At 39.5% G+C, this 12,646-nt stretch overlaps 1 protein-coding gene across 1 annotated transcript; it reads right to left on the reverse strand.

Moving 5' to 3' along the window:
• Positions 1-4,300: 4,300 nt before the first annotated feature.
• LOC129850615 (guanylyl cyclase-activating protein 2-like) lies at positions 4,301-8,874 on the reverse strand. The gene is made up of 4 exons (XM_055916929.1): positions 8,680-8,874; positions 6,628-6,777; positions 5,623-5,719; positions 4,301-4,422 (listed from the first exon to the last, which is right to left on the reverse strand). The coding sequence occupies exons 1-4, from the start codon at positions 8,872-8,874 to the stop codon at positions 4,301-4,303; spliced, it is 564 nt and encodes a 187-aa protein (XP_055772904.1).
• Positions 8,875-12,646: the final 3,772 nt, after the last annotated feature.

The following is a 12,646-nucleotide window of genomic DNA, read 5'->3' on the forward strand; positions in this document are numbered from 1 at the left end:
TAAAGAAACATACGGCAGAGAATCCATATAACATATGGATAAAGAGACATACGGCAGAGAATCCATATAACATATGGATAAAGAGACATACGGCAGAGAATCCATATAACATATGGATAAAGAGACATACGGCAGAGAATCCATATAACATATGGATAAAGAGACATACGGCAGAGAATCCATATAACATATGGATAAAGAGACATACGGCAGAGAATCCGTATAAAACTACATTGTAATACAGTAAGTCATTACAGGTAAGTCCACAATACAGTGCATCTGGAGCGTCTAAAAGGTTCACAGTGAATGTACTGTATACACATTGGAGAGCATAGAGAAGACCGTTCATGAACCCTGGACACTCTCTCACTTCCCCAATTTCTCACTCTTCCATCCTCACAGAGAATCAGACAGCTGGGTGTGATTTCTTGTTATAAAACGGGTAGTTTGGATCCTGGATGCTGATTGGATCCTCGATGCTGATTGCTCGGTATTTGTATGCATGTTGTGACCCTTTTTTTAAAAGCAGTAAGGCACGTGACACTACACTATAATGAATATAGTCCTGACACAATATAGTCCTAACACAAGGCGAGAACCAGATGCAGGCACAGGAGGCAGATGGTTGAGGTTTAAGATGTTTAATAATCCAAAAGGAGTAGGCAAGAGAATGGTCGTGGACAGGCAAAAGGTCAAAACCAGTTCAGAGTCCAGGAGGTACAGAGTGGCAGACAGGCTCGAGGTCAAGGCAGGTAGAATGGTCATGCAGGTCGGTACACAGTCCAGAAACAGGCAAGGGTCAAAACCAGGAGGACTAGAAAAGGAGAATAGCAAAGGCAGGAGAACGGGAAAAACCGCTGGTTGACTTGGAAACATACAAGACGAACTGGCACAGAGATACAGGAAACACAGGGATAAATACACTGGCACAGAGAGACAGGAAACACAGGGATAAATACACTGGCCCAGAGAGACAGGAAACACAGGGATAAATACACTGGGGAAAACAAGCGACACCTGGAGGGGTTGGAGACAATAACAAGGACAGGTGAAACAGATCAGGGTGTGATAAGCACATCAAGACGAACAACGGCATTTACCTGTGTCTATATTCATGATATAGCATGGACTCTTGTGCCTTACTGTTTGAACAAACCTCTCTTCTGAGACAACGATGCCTTGTGAGTAGAAATGTTATGTATCGCAGTATCATGTAACAGAGTGGATCAAGAGTTCAAAACAATGGTCCACCAGTATCCTCTTGAATGTGGGTTTTCAGCTGAGCCACTCTGACTATTGATTTGGACATATAACCTGCATAATACCCCAGAGTGGTAGGCTACATGAAGACCAATGCTGGGAACCCTTGTCATGGATGCAAGGAGGTTTTTACATTGGGACACCCACCCAAGAAAATACTAGTGGAAAGCTTCTTTCTCCCTGAGGTATTCCTACATGGCTGGGTGGCTTTGCAAATCAAATCCAGTTTATTTGTCATATGCACAGGATATTTTTTTTTACATTTTAAGTCATTTAGCTGACGCTCTTATCCAGAGCGACTTACAAATTGGATAGCATTGAGATTTTCACAGCTTTTCACTTTCTTACATATTTCAGTGTAGTTACATCATATTTCAATACTAGTTACATACAGTATATATATATATATATATATATATATATATATATATATATATATATATATATAGTTTTTAATTTATTTAACTAGGCAAGTCAGTTAAGAACAAATTCTTATTTTCAATGAATACAAGGATATACAGGATACACATGGTGTACATACACAGTACAATTAAATGCTTACTTACAGGTACACCTCTCAACTATGCGACAACAATAAGACTGTGGTTTATCATGATGGGTGCATCGATTGTCAAATAAATAAACAAAGAATGGTTGCTATGGTGAGACCACTTAATGGGACATGCTTGCATTAGATTAAACAAAATGGAAATATAGATATTTGGTGTAAATGTGTTGAATGCACATAATTCTATTCAAAATTATATATTTTTTTGTATGAGGATTGTTCTATCTAGAATGATCTGTTGTGTTATCTTTAGTCATTACTTGGATCAAATATCACAGCACTTGCTGACTAGATGTTGATCAAAAGGTGAATTCTTAATCAAATGGTTAATTCTTCATCAAAGGGTTGATTTAAGTATCGAAAATACAATTTGTGGAATCGTGATGTGTGGACAATAGTAAAGCTTAAACATGTGTAAAGATATTCCAAAATGTAGACTACATTAAAGAAATTACCATAAAATACTTAAAATAACCTCTTTGGGAACTTGCAACAATGGTACAGTCGTGGCCAAAAGTTTTGAGAATGACACAAATATTAATTTTCACAGTCTGCTACCTCAGTTTGTATGATGGCAATTTGCATATACTACAGAATGTTATGAAGAATGTTCAGATGAATTGCAATTAATTGCAAAGTCCCTCTTTGCCATGCAAATGAACTGAATCCCCCAAAAACATTTCCAATGCATTTCAGCCCTGCCACAAAAGGACCAGCTGACATCATGTCAGTGATTCTCTCGTTAACACAGGTGTGAGTGTTGACGAGGACAAGGCTGGAGATCACTCTGTCATGCTGATTGAGTTCAGATAACAGACTGGAAGCTTCAAAAGGAGGGTGGTGCTTGGAATCATTGTTCTTCCTCTGTCAATCATGGTTACATGCAAGGAAACACGTGCCGTCATCATTGCTTTGCACAAAAAGGGCTTCACAGACAAGGATATTGCTGCCAGTAAGATTGCACCTAAATCAACAGTTTATCGGATCATCAAGAACTTCAAGGAAAGCGGTTCAATTGTTGTGAAGAAGGCTTCAGGGCGCCCAAGAAAGTCCAGCAAGCGCCAGGACCGTCTCCTAAAGTTGATTCAGCTGCGGGATCGGGGCACCACCAGTACAGAGCTTGCTCAGGAATGGCAGCAGGCAGGTGTGAGTGCATCTGCATGCACAGTGAGGTGAAGATGCCTTTCCATCATGGTGAAAATGCCTTTTCCATCATGATGGAGCACCTTGCCATAAGGCAAAAGTGATAACTAAGTGGCTCGGGGAACAAAACATTGATATTTTGGGTCCATGGCCAGGAAACTCCCCAGACCTTAATCCCATTGAGAACTTGTGGTCAATCCTCAAGAGGCGGGTGGACAAACTCCAAGCATTGATTATGCAAGAATGGGCTGCCATCAGTCAGGATGTGGCCCAGAAGTTAAGAGGTAGATGTCTTGAAAAAGAAGGGTCAACATCATTCTAAAAAGAATGGTCAACACCAATATTGACTCTTTGCATCAACTTCATGTAATTGTCAATAAAAGCCTTTGTCACTTATGAAATGTTTGTAATTATACTTCAGTATTCCATAGTAACATCTGACAAAAATATCTAAAAACATTGAAGCAGCAAACTTTGTGAAAATTTATATTTGTGTCATTCTCAAAACTTTTGGCCACGACTGTAGCCAACAGTTTGGTTCACAGTTTAAACTCTGCTGATTTGCATTGGTTTTTAAAGCTTTTTTGTGATGCCTCGTTGTTTTTGACAGGTATGACGAAAGGATTTGAAGTACTTGACATTGAATAATATAACATATCCCCATTCTAAGTTCTCTGATGTGATATAAATTCCTTAAACATTATAGTAGGTCAAATAAATATGGGTAACATAACATGATATCACATTTAGGTTACGAACGGTATGATATTTGCATTGATATAATGTTTTGAAATGGCTGCTTACTTCGTACTTGAAAGTATAAGGTTGTGAAATAATTATTTTGATTACATAATATTATTAATATGATAATTTCATAACCATCGTCACAATATTACTGAGTATAGAATTCCATAATCTTTTACATTTGAATGCAATGTAAATACTCAAACTGTGGATAGTGACCCTGTGTAATATCATATCACACAATATGACCTTTGAACTCTGTTTGAAATCTACCAGAGTTCCAGTGAGCTATGACAGTCATGTGCTGAATGAGACTCCATCCTGTCAGCTGGTCAGCACTCAAAAAGAGAACGCCTGTTGTTCCGACATACATCAACGTGCATGGACAGCATGTTAAAAGAACAACTAGGAGAAGTGATACGGAGGAAAGTGCTCCATGCCTGAACCACCACAAGCAAACATGGTGGCAGAGCCAGATCTTTAGGCCCAAGGCATCACGTTTCTTGTGAGAAAAAGACTAAACTCAGATGCCATTTGAGGGACACAACCCCTCTCTGTGTAGATGGGAGAACCTGTTTGGAGGGCTCAGGTCATTTTTACACAGTTCTGCATGACCCAGCCACTAGCGTTGACGTCCAGCTTGAGCATATTCATGACCCACTCGTCCTTCTGGGCCCCCTCCATGAACTCAGTGAAGGAAATCTGGCCTGTAATAGAAGGAAAAAGATATACATTTTGGTGGGCAATGATTCAAGATCTTTCTCAGGTTATAAGGTTACTGACATAACTCGGATGTAGTGCCAACTTAGTAAGAAAGTAGGAAGCCATTCAGGCTTATTAAAAGTAGGAAGCCATTCATGCTTATTAAAAGAAGGAAGCCATTCAGGCTTATTAAAAGAAGGAAGCCATTCAGGCTTATCAAAAGTAGGAAGCCATTCATGCTTATTAAAAGAAGGAAGCCATTCAGGCTTATTAAAAGTAGGAAGCCATTCATGCTTATCAAAAGTAGGAAGCCATTCATGCTTATTAAAAGTAGGAAGCCATTCATGCTTATTAAAAGTAGGAAGCCATTCAGGCTTATTAAAAGTAGGAAGCCATTCATGCTTATTAAAAGAAGGAAGCCATTCAGGCTTATCAAAAGTAGGAAGCCATTCATGCTTATTAAAAGTAGGAAGCCATTCAGGCTTATTAAAAGTAGGAAGCCATTCATGCTTATCAAAAGTAGGAAGCCATTCATGCTTATCAAAAGTAGGAAGCCATTCATGCTTATTAAAAGTAGGAAGCCATTCATGCTTATTAAAAGTAGGAAGCCATTCAGGCTTATTAAGAGTAGGAAGCCATTCAGGCTTATCAAAAGTAGGAAGCCATTCATGCTTATCAAAAGTAGGAAGCCATTCATGCTTATTAAAAGTAGGAAGCCATTCATGCTTATTAAAAGAAGGAAGCCATTCATGCTTATTAAAAGAAGGAAGCCATTCATGCTTATTAAAAGAAGGAAGCCATTCATGCTTATTAAAAGTAGGAAGCCATTCATGCTTATCAAAAGTAGGAAGCCATTCATGCTTATTAAAAATAAAACAACAAACCAATGGCAAAACCGCCATCTTTCCTCTGTATAATGGGCCAGGTAGCACCTGACCATGAGGATGCCAGAGCAAAGTCCCCCTCAAATGAACCACCAATTAGCACTAGCATTACCTAATCCTGGCCATTACATCAGACTGACCAGTGTGTAAAGTTCAGTGACAAAGGCATATTGTCTCTCGCTGATGGAAGATGGCATTACATGTAAGCCCTTAGAACACAGATTGTTCATTGTGGTGGTTTGATGAAAGTCCTGTATATTTGGTACAGATTTGAATGCATGTTCTGCCGTATATATGAATATATCTTAACCGGGCACTTACCATCATGATTTTGGTCGACCAGCTCAAAGATCCTGTCACAGACTTCATTAGGTGTCATGTTTATGGCAGTTGTATGAAGCTTGATTTTGTAAATGATCTGCAATTGTATGAGATACATTTAATTACATACAGTGTGGTATTTGACAGAAGTGTTTTTTACACAGTTATCCCATCTCAAATGGTATACATTTAAAAGGCTTTCAACATAAAAAGATGGCTTTACCCCATTGACGAACAATGTAAAGTTGTATAAACTTTTATATGATAGAAATAATATTTTGTCTAGTGTTGTTTATCTGAACTTAATTTACTGAGTTCACATAAGGTAACATTTAAAGCAGATGGGTAACAAAATTATAATATAATATATATATTCTATATCATATCATCAGTGGGGTAACACAACTTTGAAACGGAAAAAAAATGTTTACACAAACAATAGTGTGACATTAGGCCTTTTTAATTGACAAAGGAAAAAGATTGAGGTCCTATATATACAGTAAATACCAGAGCCGTGAACTCAGCTGACCTCTAGGCATGGAGCCTGGTTCAGTTCAGAACCAGATAAGCTATAGGATCAGGGCTAGGTGTTCCCAAGAATAATTGGTATTAAAGCCACTTGCTCCTCCCATCCTTTCATCCAATAACATGTACGGACGGAATTAGATTTGTGAAAACCCCAGTCATCCCACGTAGTCGCTTCTCCTGACCTGATCCTAATCCCTCACCTGATCCTAATCCCTGACCTGCAGCATATTAAGGCACTGCTCTAATAACATTAGTTTTATGTAATACCTGTATTATACAAGTATTATACAAGTTATACAATTTAGAAAACTGAGTACTGCAGATTATACTACAATGTGTCCAGCTGTTCTTACCCTTAGAAAAGAAGGTGCATAGCCTAGCCTAACTGATCTACAATTACTAGTAGCCAACTGCAGGCCAAAACGAAGCAGCCAGTCAATAGCATAATGTAGAGGAAGATTATGTGTAATTTCTTACCCGAATTAGGTTTTTCACCTCTTGTCGGTCTAACTTGCCATTTCCGTCCTTGTCGTAGATTTTAAAGGACCACTTTAACCTATCCTCAAGATTCCCCCGCAATATCAGGTGAAGAGCGGCCGTATACTCCATAAAATCCAATGCGTTATCCTGTGAAAACAATACATGGATTTAAAGGGATAGTTAAAGGGATAGTTCACCCAAATTACAAAATTATGTCATGATACCGGTATTAGCATTATTCGTGCATTATGTCCAAATCGAAAGTATCTCAAATAGATTGTGAAGCTCAACAAAGTAATGTATTCTGTGCCTTCAGAAAGTATTCACAGCTCTTGACATTTTCCACATTTTGTTGTGTTACAGCCTGAATTTAAAATGGATTCAATTGAGAGATGTTTGTTACACACAATACCCCGTAATGTCAAAGGGAAATCACATATTATTATTTTTTTACTAATTCATTTTAAAAAATCTGCTGAAATGTCTTGAGTCAATAAATATTCAACCCTTTTGTTATGGTTTGTCTAAATAAGTTCAGGAGAAAAAAATGCTTAACAAGTCACATAATAAGTTGCAATAATAGTGTTTAACGGGATTTTTTAATGACTACCTCATCTCAGTACCCCACACATCCAATTATCTGTAAGGTTCCTCAGTCGAGCAGTGAATTTCAAACACAGATTCAACCACAAAGACCAGGGAGGTTTTCCAATGCCTTGCAAAGAAGGGCACCTATTAGTAGATGGGTAAATATTTTAAAAGCAGATATTGAATATCCCTTTAAACATGGTGAAGTTATTAATATACAAAGATACAGGTGTCCTTCCTAACTCAGTTGCCGGAGATTAAGGAAACCATTCAGGGATTTCATTATCAGGCTAAGCGCGACTTTAAAATAGTTACAGGGTTTAATATGTTTGGTTTGGGGGAAAACTGAGGATGTCTCTATAATGTTGTAGTTACTCCAAAATATTAACCTAATTGACAGAGTGAAAAGATGCCTGTACAGAATAAAAAATATTCCAAAACATGCATCCTGTTTGCAACAAGGCACTAAAGTAATACTGCAAAAAATTGGCAAAGCAATTCCTGAATACAAAGTTAAGTTTGGGGCAAATCCAATGCAACACATTACTGAGTACCACTCTCCATATTTTCAAGCATAGTGGTGGCTGAATCATGTTATGGGTATGCTTGTACTTGTTAAGGACTGGGAGTTTTTCAGGATAAAAAGATGCAGAATGGAGCTAAGCACAAGCAAAATCCTAGAGGACAACATGTTTCAGTTTGCATTCTACCAGACACTGGGAGATTAATACACCTTTCTGCGGGCGATAACCTAAAAGACAAGGCCAAATCTGCCCTGAAGTTGCTTACCAAGATAGTGAATGTTCCTGAGTGGCCGAGTTACAGTTTGGATTTAAATCTGCTTGAAAATCTATTGCAAGACTTCAAAATGGTTTTCTAGCAATTATCAACAACAGATTTGACAGAGCTTGACATTTTGAAAATAATAATGTACAAATATTGTACAATTCAGATGTGGATTGCTCTTAGAAACTTACCCAGAAACACTCACAGCTGTAATCGCTGCCAAGGGTGATTCTAACATGTATTGACTCAGGGGTGTGAATACTTATGTACATTAAATAGTTATATATTTGCAAACATTTCAAAACATTTAATTATGGGCTATTGTGTGTAGATGGGTGAGAGGAAATATATATGTAATCAATGTTGAATTCAGGCTGTAACACAACAAAATGTGGAATTAGTCAAAGGGTATAAATACTTTCTGATGGCACTGTAGATGATTTGAACATGATGCACAACATTTTTTAATATCAGCACCATGAGATTATCATTTGGAAACAGTGCCAGGGAAACTAAACCAAAGCATGAATTGCTGCTTACAGTGTAAGGAAACCAACATTACATTTCGTAATTTGGGTGAACTGTCCCTTTAACAGCACAATGGATGAATAGAATGGATTTTTTTTTAAATTACATTATTTCCTGATTGAAAAATGTTTTACCCACTTCACTTACCCTGTTTGTGTCGAATGAATGGAAGACAGTCTCAATGTACAAAGTCTCTTCCTCGCGGCTGGCTGGTATGCCAAAGATCCGTTTTAATTCATGCAGGTGCAAAGCCCCGCTCGGGCACTCCTTCATAAAAGTCATACACAGCTCCTGAATTTGCTCCAAATCCATCTCCTCATTGTGGCTTTCTGCTTGACCCATTGTTACAGTTCACTTGGATGGTAGAATATATTTTCTACAAGAATTCAAGCAAATATAGTTCAACATAAATGTTAAAAGTTAAAGTCTGGCTACTACAAGTGGCTACCGAAGCATCTGCTGACACGGTCCATCAAACTAAATGCCTTTACTCCACTTGCCAGATACCATGGCCTAATGGGGGACTGGACAGAGTTGTATATTTAACCTTTCAATCACATTAACTAAGAAATCTCTCGATCCTTTGCCAAAAGAAAGGTGAGCTCTCACCTGACCATTCAAGAGTGCATGTCCTGCCATACTCCCTAGGCATGTCCTGCCATACTCCCTAGGCATTTCCTGACATACAGTGCCTTCAGAAAGTATTCAAACCCCTTGACTTTTTCCACATTTTGTTGTGGTACAGCTTGAATTTAAAATGGATTAAATATAAAGATTTTGTATCACTAGTTTACACTCTAAGAAAAAGGGTTCCAAAAGGGTTCTGCGGCTGTCCCCATAGGAAAACACTTTTTGGTTCCGGGTAGAATTCTTTTGGGTTCCATGTAGAACCCTCTGTGGAAAGGGTTCTACATGGATCCCAAAAGGGTTCTACCTGGAACCAAAATAGTTATACCTGGAACCAAAAGGGGTTCTTCAAAGGGTTCTCCTATGGGGACAGCAAAATAACACTTTTTGGTTCCTGATAGCAGCTTTTTTCTAAGTGTACACACAATAACCCATAATGTCGAAGTGGAATTATGTTTTTAGACATTTTTACAAATTAATTAAAAATTAAAATCTGAAATGTCTTCAGTCAATAAGTATTCAATGCCTTTCTTATGACAAGCCTAAATAAGTTCAAGAGTAATGTGCTTAACAAGTCACATAAGTTTCATGGACGCACTCTGTGTGCAACAATAGTGTTTAACATAATTTTTTGATGACTAGCTTATCTCTGTACCCATACATACAATAAAATGTTTATGTTTATGTTTTACATTTTAGTCATTTAAAACAGACACTCTTATCTTATCTTAAGATAGCTACAATATATATACAAAAGTATGTGGACACCCCTTCAAATTAGTGGATTTGGTTATTTCAGCCACAACCGTTGCTGACAGGTGTATAAAATTGAGCATACATAGACAAACATTGGCCTTACTGAAGAGCTCAGTGACTTTCAACATGGCACTGTCATAGGATCCAGCACAATAACTGTTTGTTGGGAGCTTCATGAAATGGGTGTCCATGGCCAAACATTCGCACACAAGCCTAAGATCACCATGCTCAATGCCTTGCATTGGCTGGAGTGGTGTAAAGCTCGCCGCCATTGGACTCTGGAGTAGTGTAAACACGTTCTCTGGAGGGATGAATCACGCTTCACCATTTGGCAGTCCAACGGACAAATCTGGGTTTGGCGGATGCCAGGAGAACGCTACCTGCCCGAATGCGCCATGAGAGTTATTTAAGATACTCTTTAAGGTAAGATACTCTTCATAGGGTAAGGTCCCAGATGTTCCCGAAAGATAGGCAGGGCCTCTGGTGTAATGACTTTAGGTGAAAACTTGTTCCACCATTGGGGTGCCAGGACAGAGAAGAGCTTTGACTGGGCCCTCCCACCAGGATCTTGAAGATGATGCAAGCTTTGACTGGAAGACACTAGAGTGTGTGGAGGAGCAGGGTGACATGGGAGAAGTCAGGAAGGTTGAACACCAGGTGGGCTGCGGCATTCTGGAGAAGTTGCAGGGGTTTGCTAGAACAAGCGTGGAGCACAGCCAACAGAGCGATGCAGTAGTCTAGACAGGAGATGACAAGTGCCTGGATTAGGACCTGCACTATTTAATGTGTGAGGAAAGGTGTTCCTCTCAGGATATTGTAGAGCATGAACCTGCACGAGCGAGTCACTGCTATGATGTTTGCAGAGCTACAGGGTGTTGTCCAGGGTCACGCCAAGTTTCTATGCACTCTGGGAGGGCGATAACCGTGATGAAGAGGTCTTGGAGCAGGCAGGCCTTCCCCAGAAGGAAGAGCTGCTCCTTCTTGTCAAGGTTGGACTTGAGGTGGTGGGACGAAATCCAAGCTGAGATATCTGACAGGTACGCGGAGATGTGTAGTTGAGTGTCATCAGCATAGCAATGATAGGAGAGACCATGTGAGTATATGACAGAGCCGAGTGACTTGGTGTAATGAGAAAGAGGAGAGGGCCTAGAACCGAGCCCTGGGTGACACAAGTAGTGAGAGCACGTGATGCAGACACAGATCCTCTCCAGCCACCTGGTAGGAGCGACCTGCCAGGTAGGATGCAATCCAAGAGTGAGCAGAGCCTGAGACGCCCAACCCTGAGATGGTGGAGAGGAGGATCTGATGGTTCACAGTGTCTAAGGCAGTGGATAGTTGGCATGTCCTGACATACTCCTTACTTAGGCTTGTGCCTGTCACTCAACCAAATGGCAATCCTTTAACTCACTGTACTATTGGCTGATGCTCTTGAGTGTGTGTACTGTACTCTTAATCAGCAATTGCAAAGACTGACCATCCATGAGATCCAAATTATAGTTTTAAACGTTTTGAGGCTATACAGTGTTTGTTTACAAATACATTGTTTACAAACAATGGAGTAAAGAAAAGCTTATATTTAGGGTTCTGATGGGGTGTGCCAGTTGGAAACATTACAGTACCTATTGTTAGGTTCTAATTCTCAGAGTAAAATCTTGACGGACACTATGAAAGCTTAAACCAAGTTTATTCTTCCCACAGGGTCAATACAGCTGCATTAAACAAAGACATTTTCACACAATCACTGATATTTAACCTTTTCTCCTAGGCTGAGTCTCCTCCTACACATCTGAACAAACGTATCTTTACTGCTAGGCAGGACACTAAGTGATACGGGCCATAAACTTTTATTTACAATTGGCTCATTCATCCCCCTCCTTTCCCCTGTAACTATTCCCCAGGTCGTTGCTGCAAATGAGAACGTGTTCTCAGTCAACTTACCTGGTAAAATAACGGTAAAATAAAATAAAAATAAAAAACGTGACCTGGCCTGACCTCGACCCCCCTTCGTCACTAATCCCTGGCTCTCTCCCCCTATCAATGCCTGCCACATGTGATTGCTTTCCCTACACTCAGTACATTCCAAGCTTAATTGCCCCCACCATATACCTTTCTCCTACAGATAATCATTAACCTCTGGTGTAGCCCCTCAGCTATTGCACCCCTCATTTCTCTATTACAACTAAAGATTAAAAAGGATTTAAAGTTCATAAATCCAAACCTATCACTATAGTATATTAGAGTACCTATAATATATTAGAGTACCTATTGTCACGTTCCTGACCTGTTTTCTGTTGTTTTGTATGTGTGTGATGGTCAGGGCGTGAGTTTTGGGTGGGCAGTCTATGTTTTCCGTTTCTATGTTGGTTTTGGGTTGCCTGGTATGGCTCTTAATTAGAGGCAGGTGTTTTGCGTTTTCCTCTAATTGAGAGTCATATTAAGGTAGGTTGTTCTCACTGTTTGTTTGTGGGTGATTGTCGCTGTGTCTGTGTATTTTGCACCACACGGTACTGTCTCGTCTCGTTCGTTCGGTCGTTCCTGTTCATGTATTTCCTCGTTTCATGTAAGTTCATAGTTTAGGTCTGTCTAGTTCGTTTTGTTATTTTGTTTATCATTCAAGTGTATTTCGTTTCGTGTTTTTCCGTCTTGTCAAATAAACATTATGTATTCATCACCCGCTGCGCCTTGGTCTACTCACTCACCGAAAGAGAGCCGTTACAGAATCACCCACCAA

Source organism: Salvelinus fontinalis, unplaced genomic scaffold (genome assembly GCF_029448725.1).
Source record: "Salvelinus fontinalis isolate EN_2023a unplaced genomic scaffold, ASM2944872v1 scaffold_2144, whole genome shotgun sequence".
Lineage (NCBI taxonomy): Eukaryota > Metazoa > Chordata > Actinopteri > Salmoniformes > Salmonidae > Salvelinus > Salvelinus fontinalis.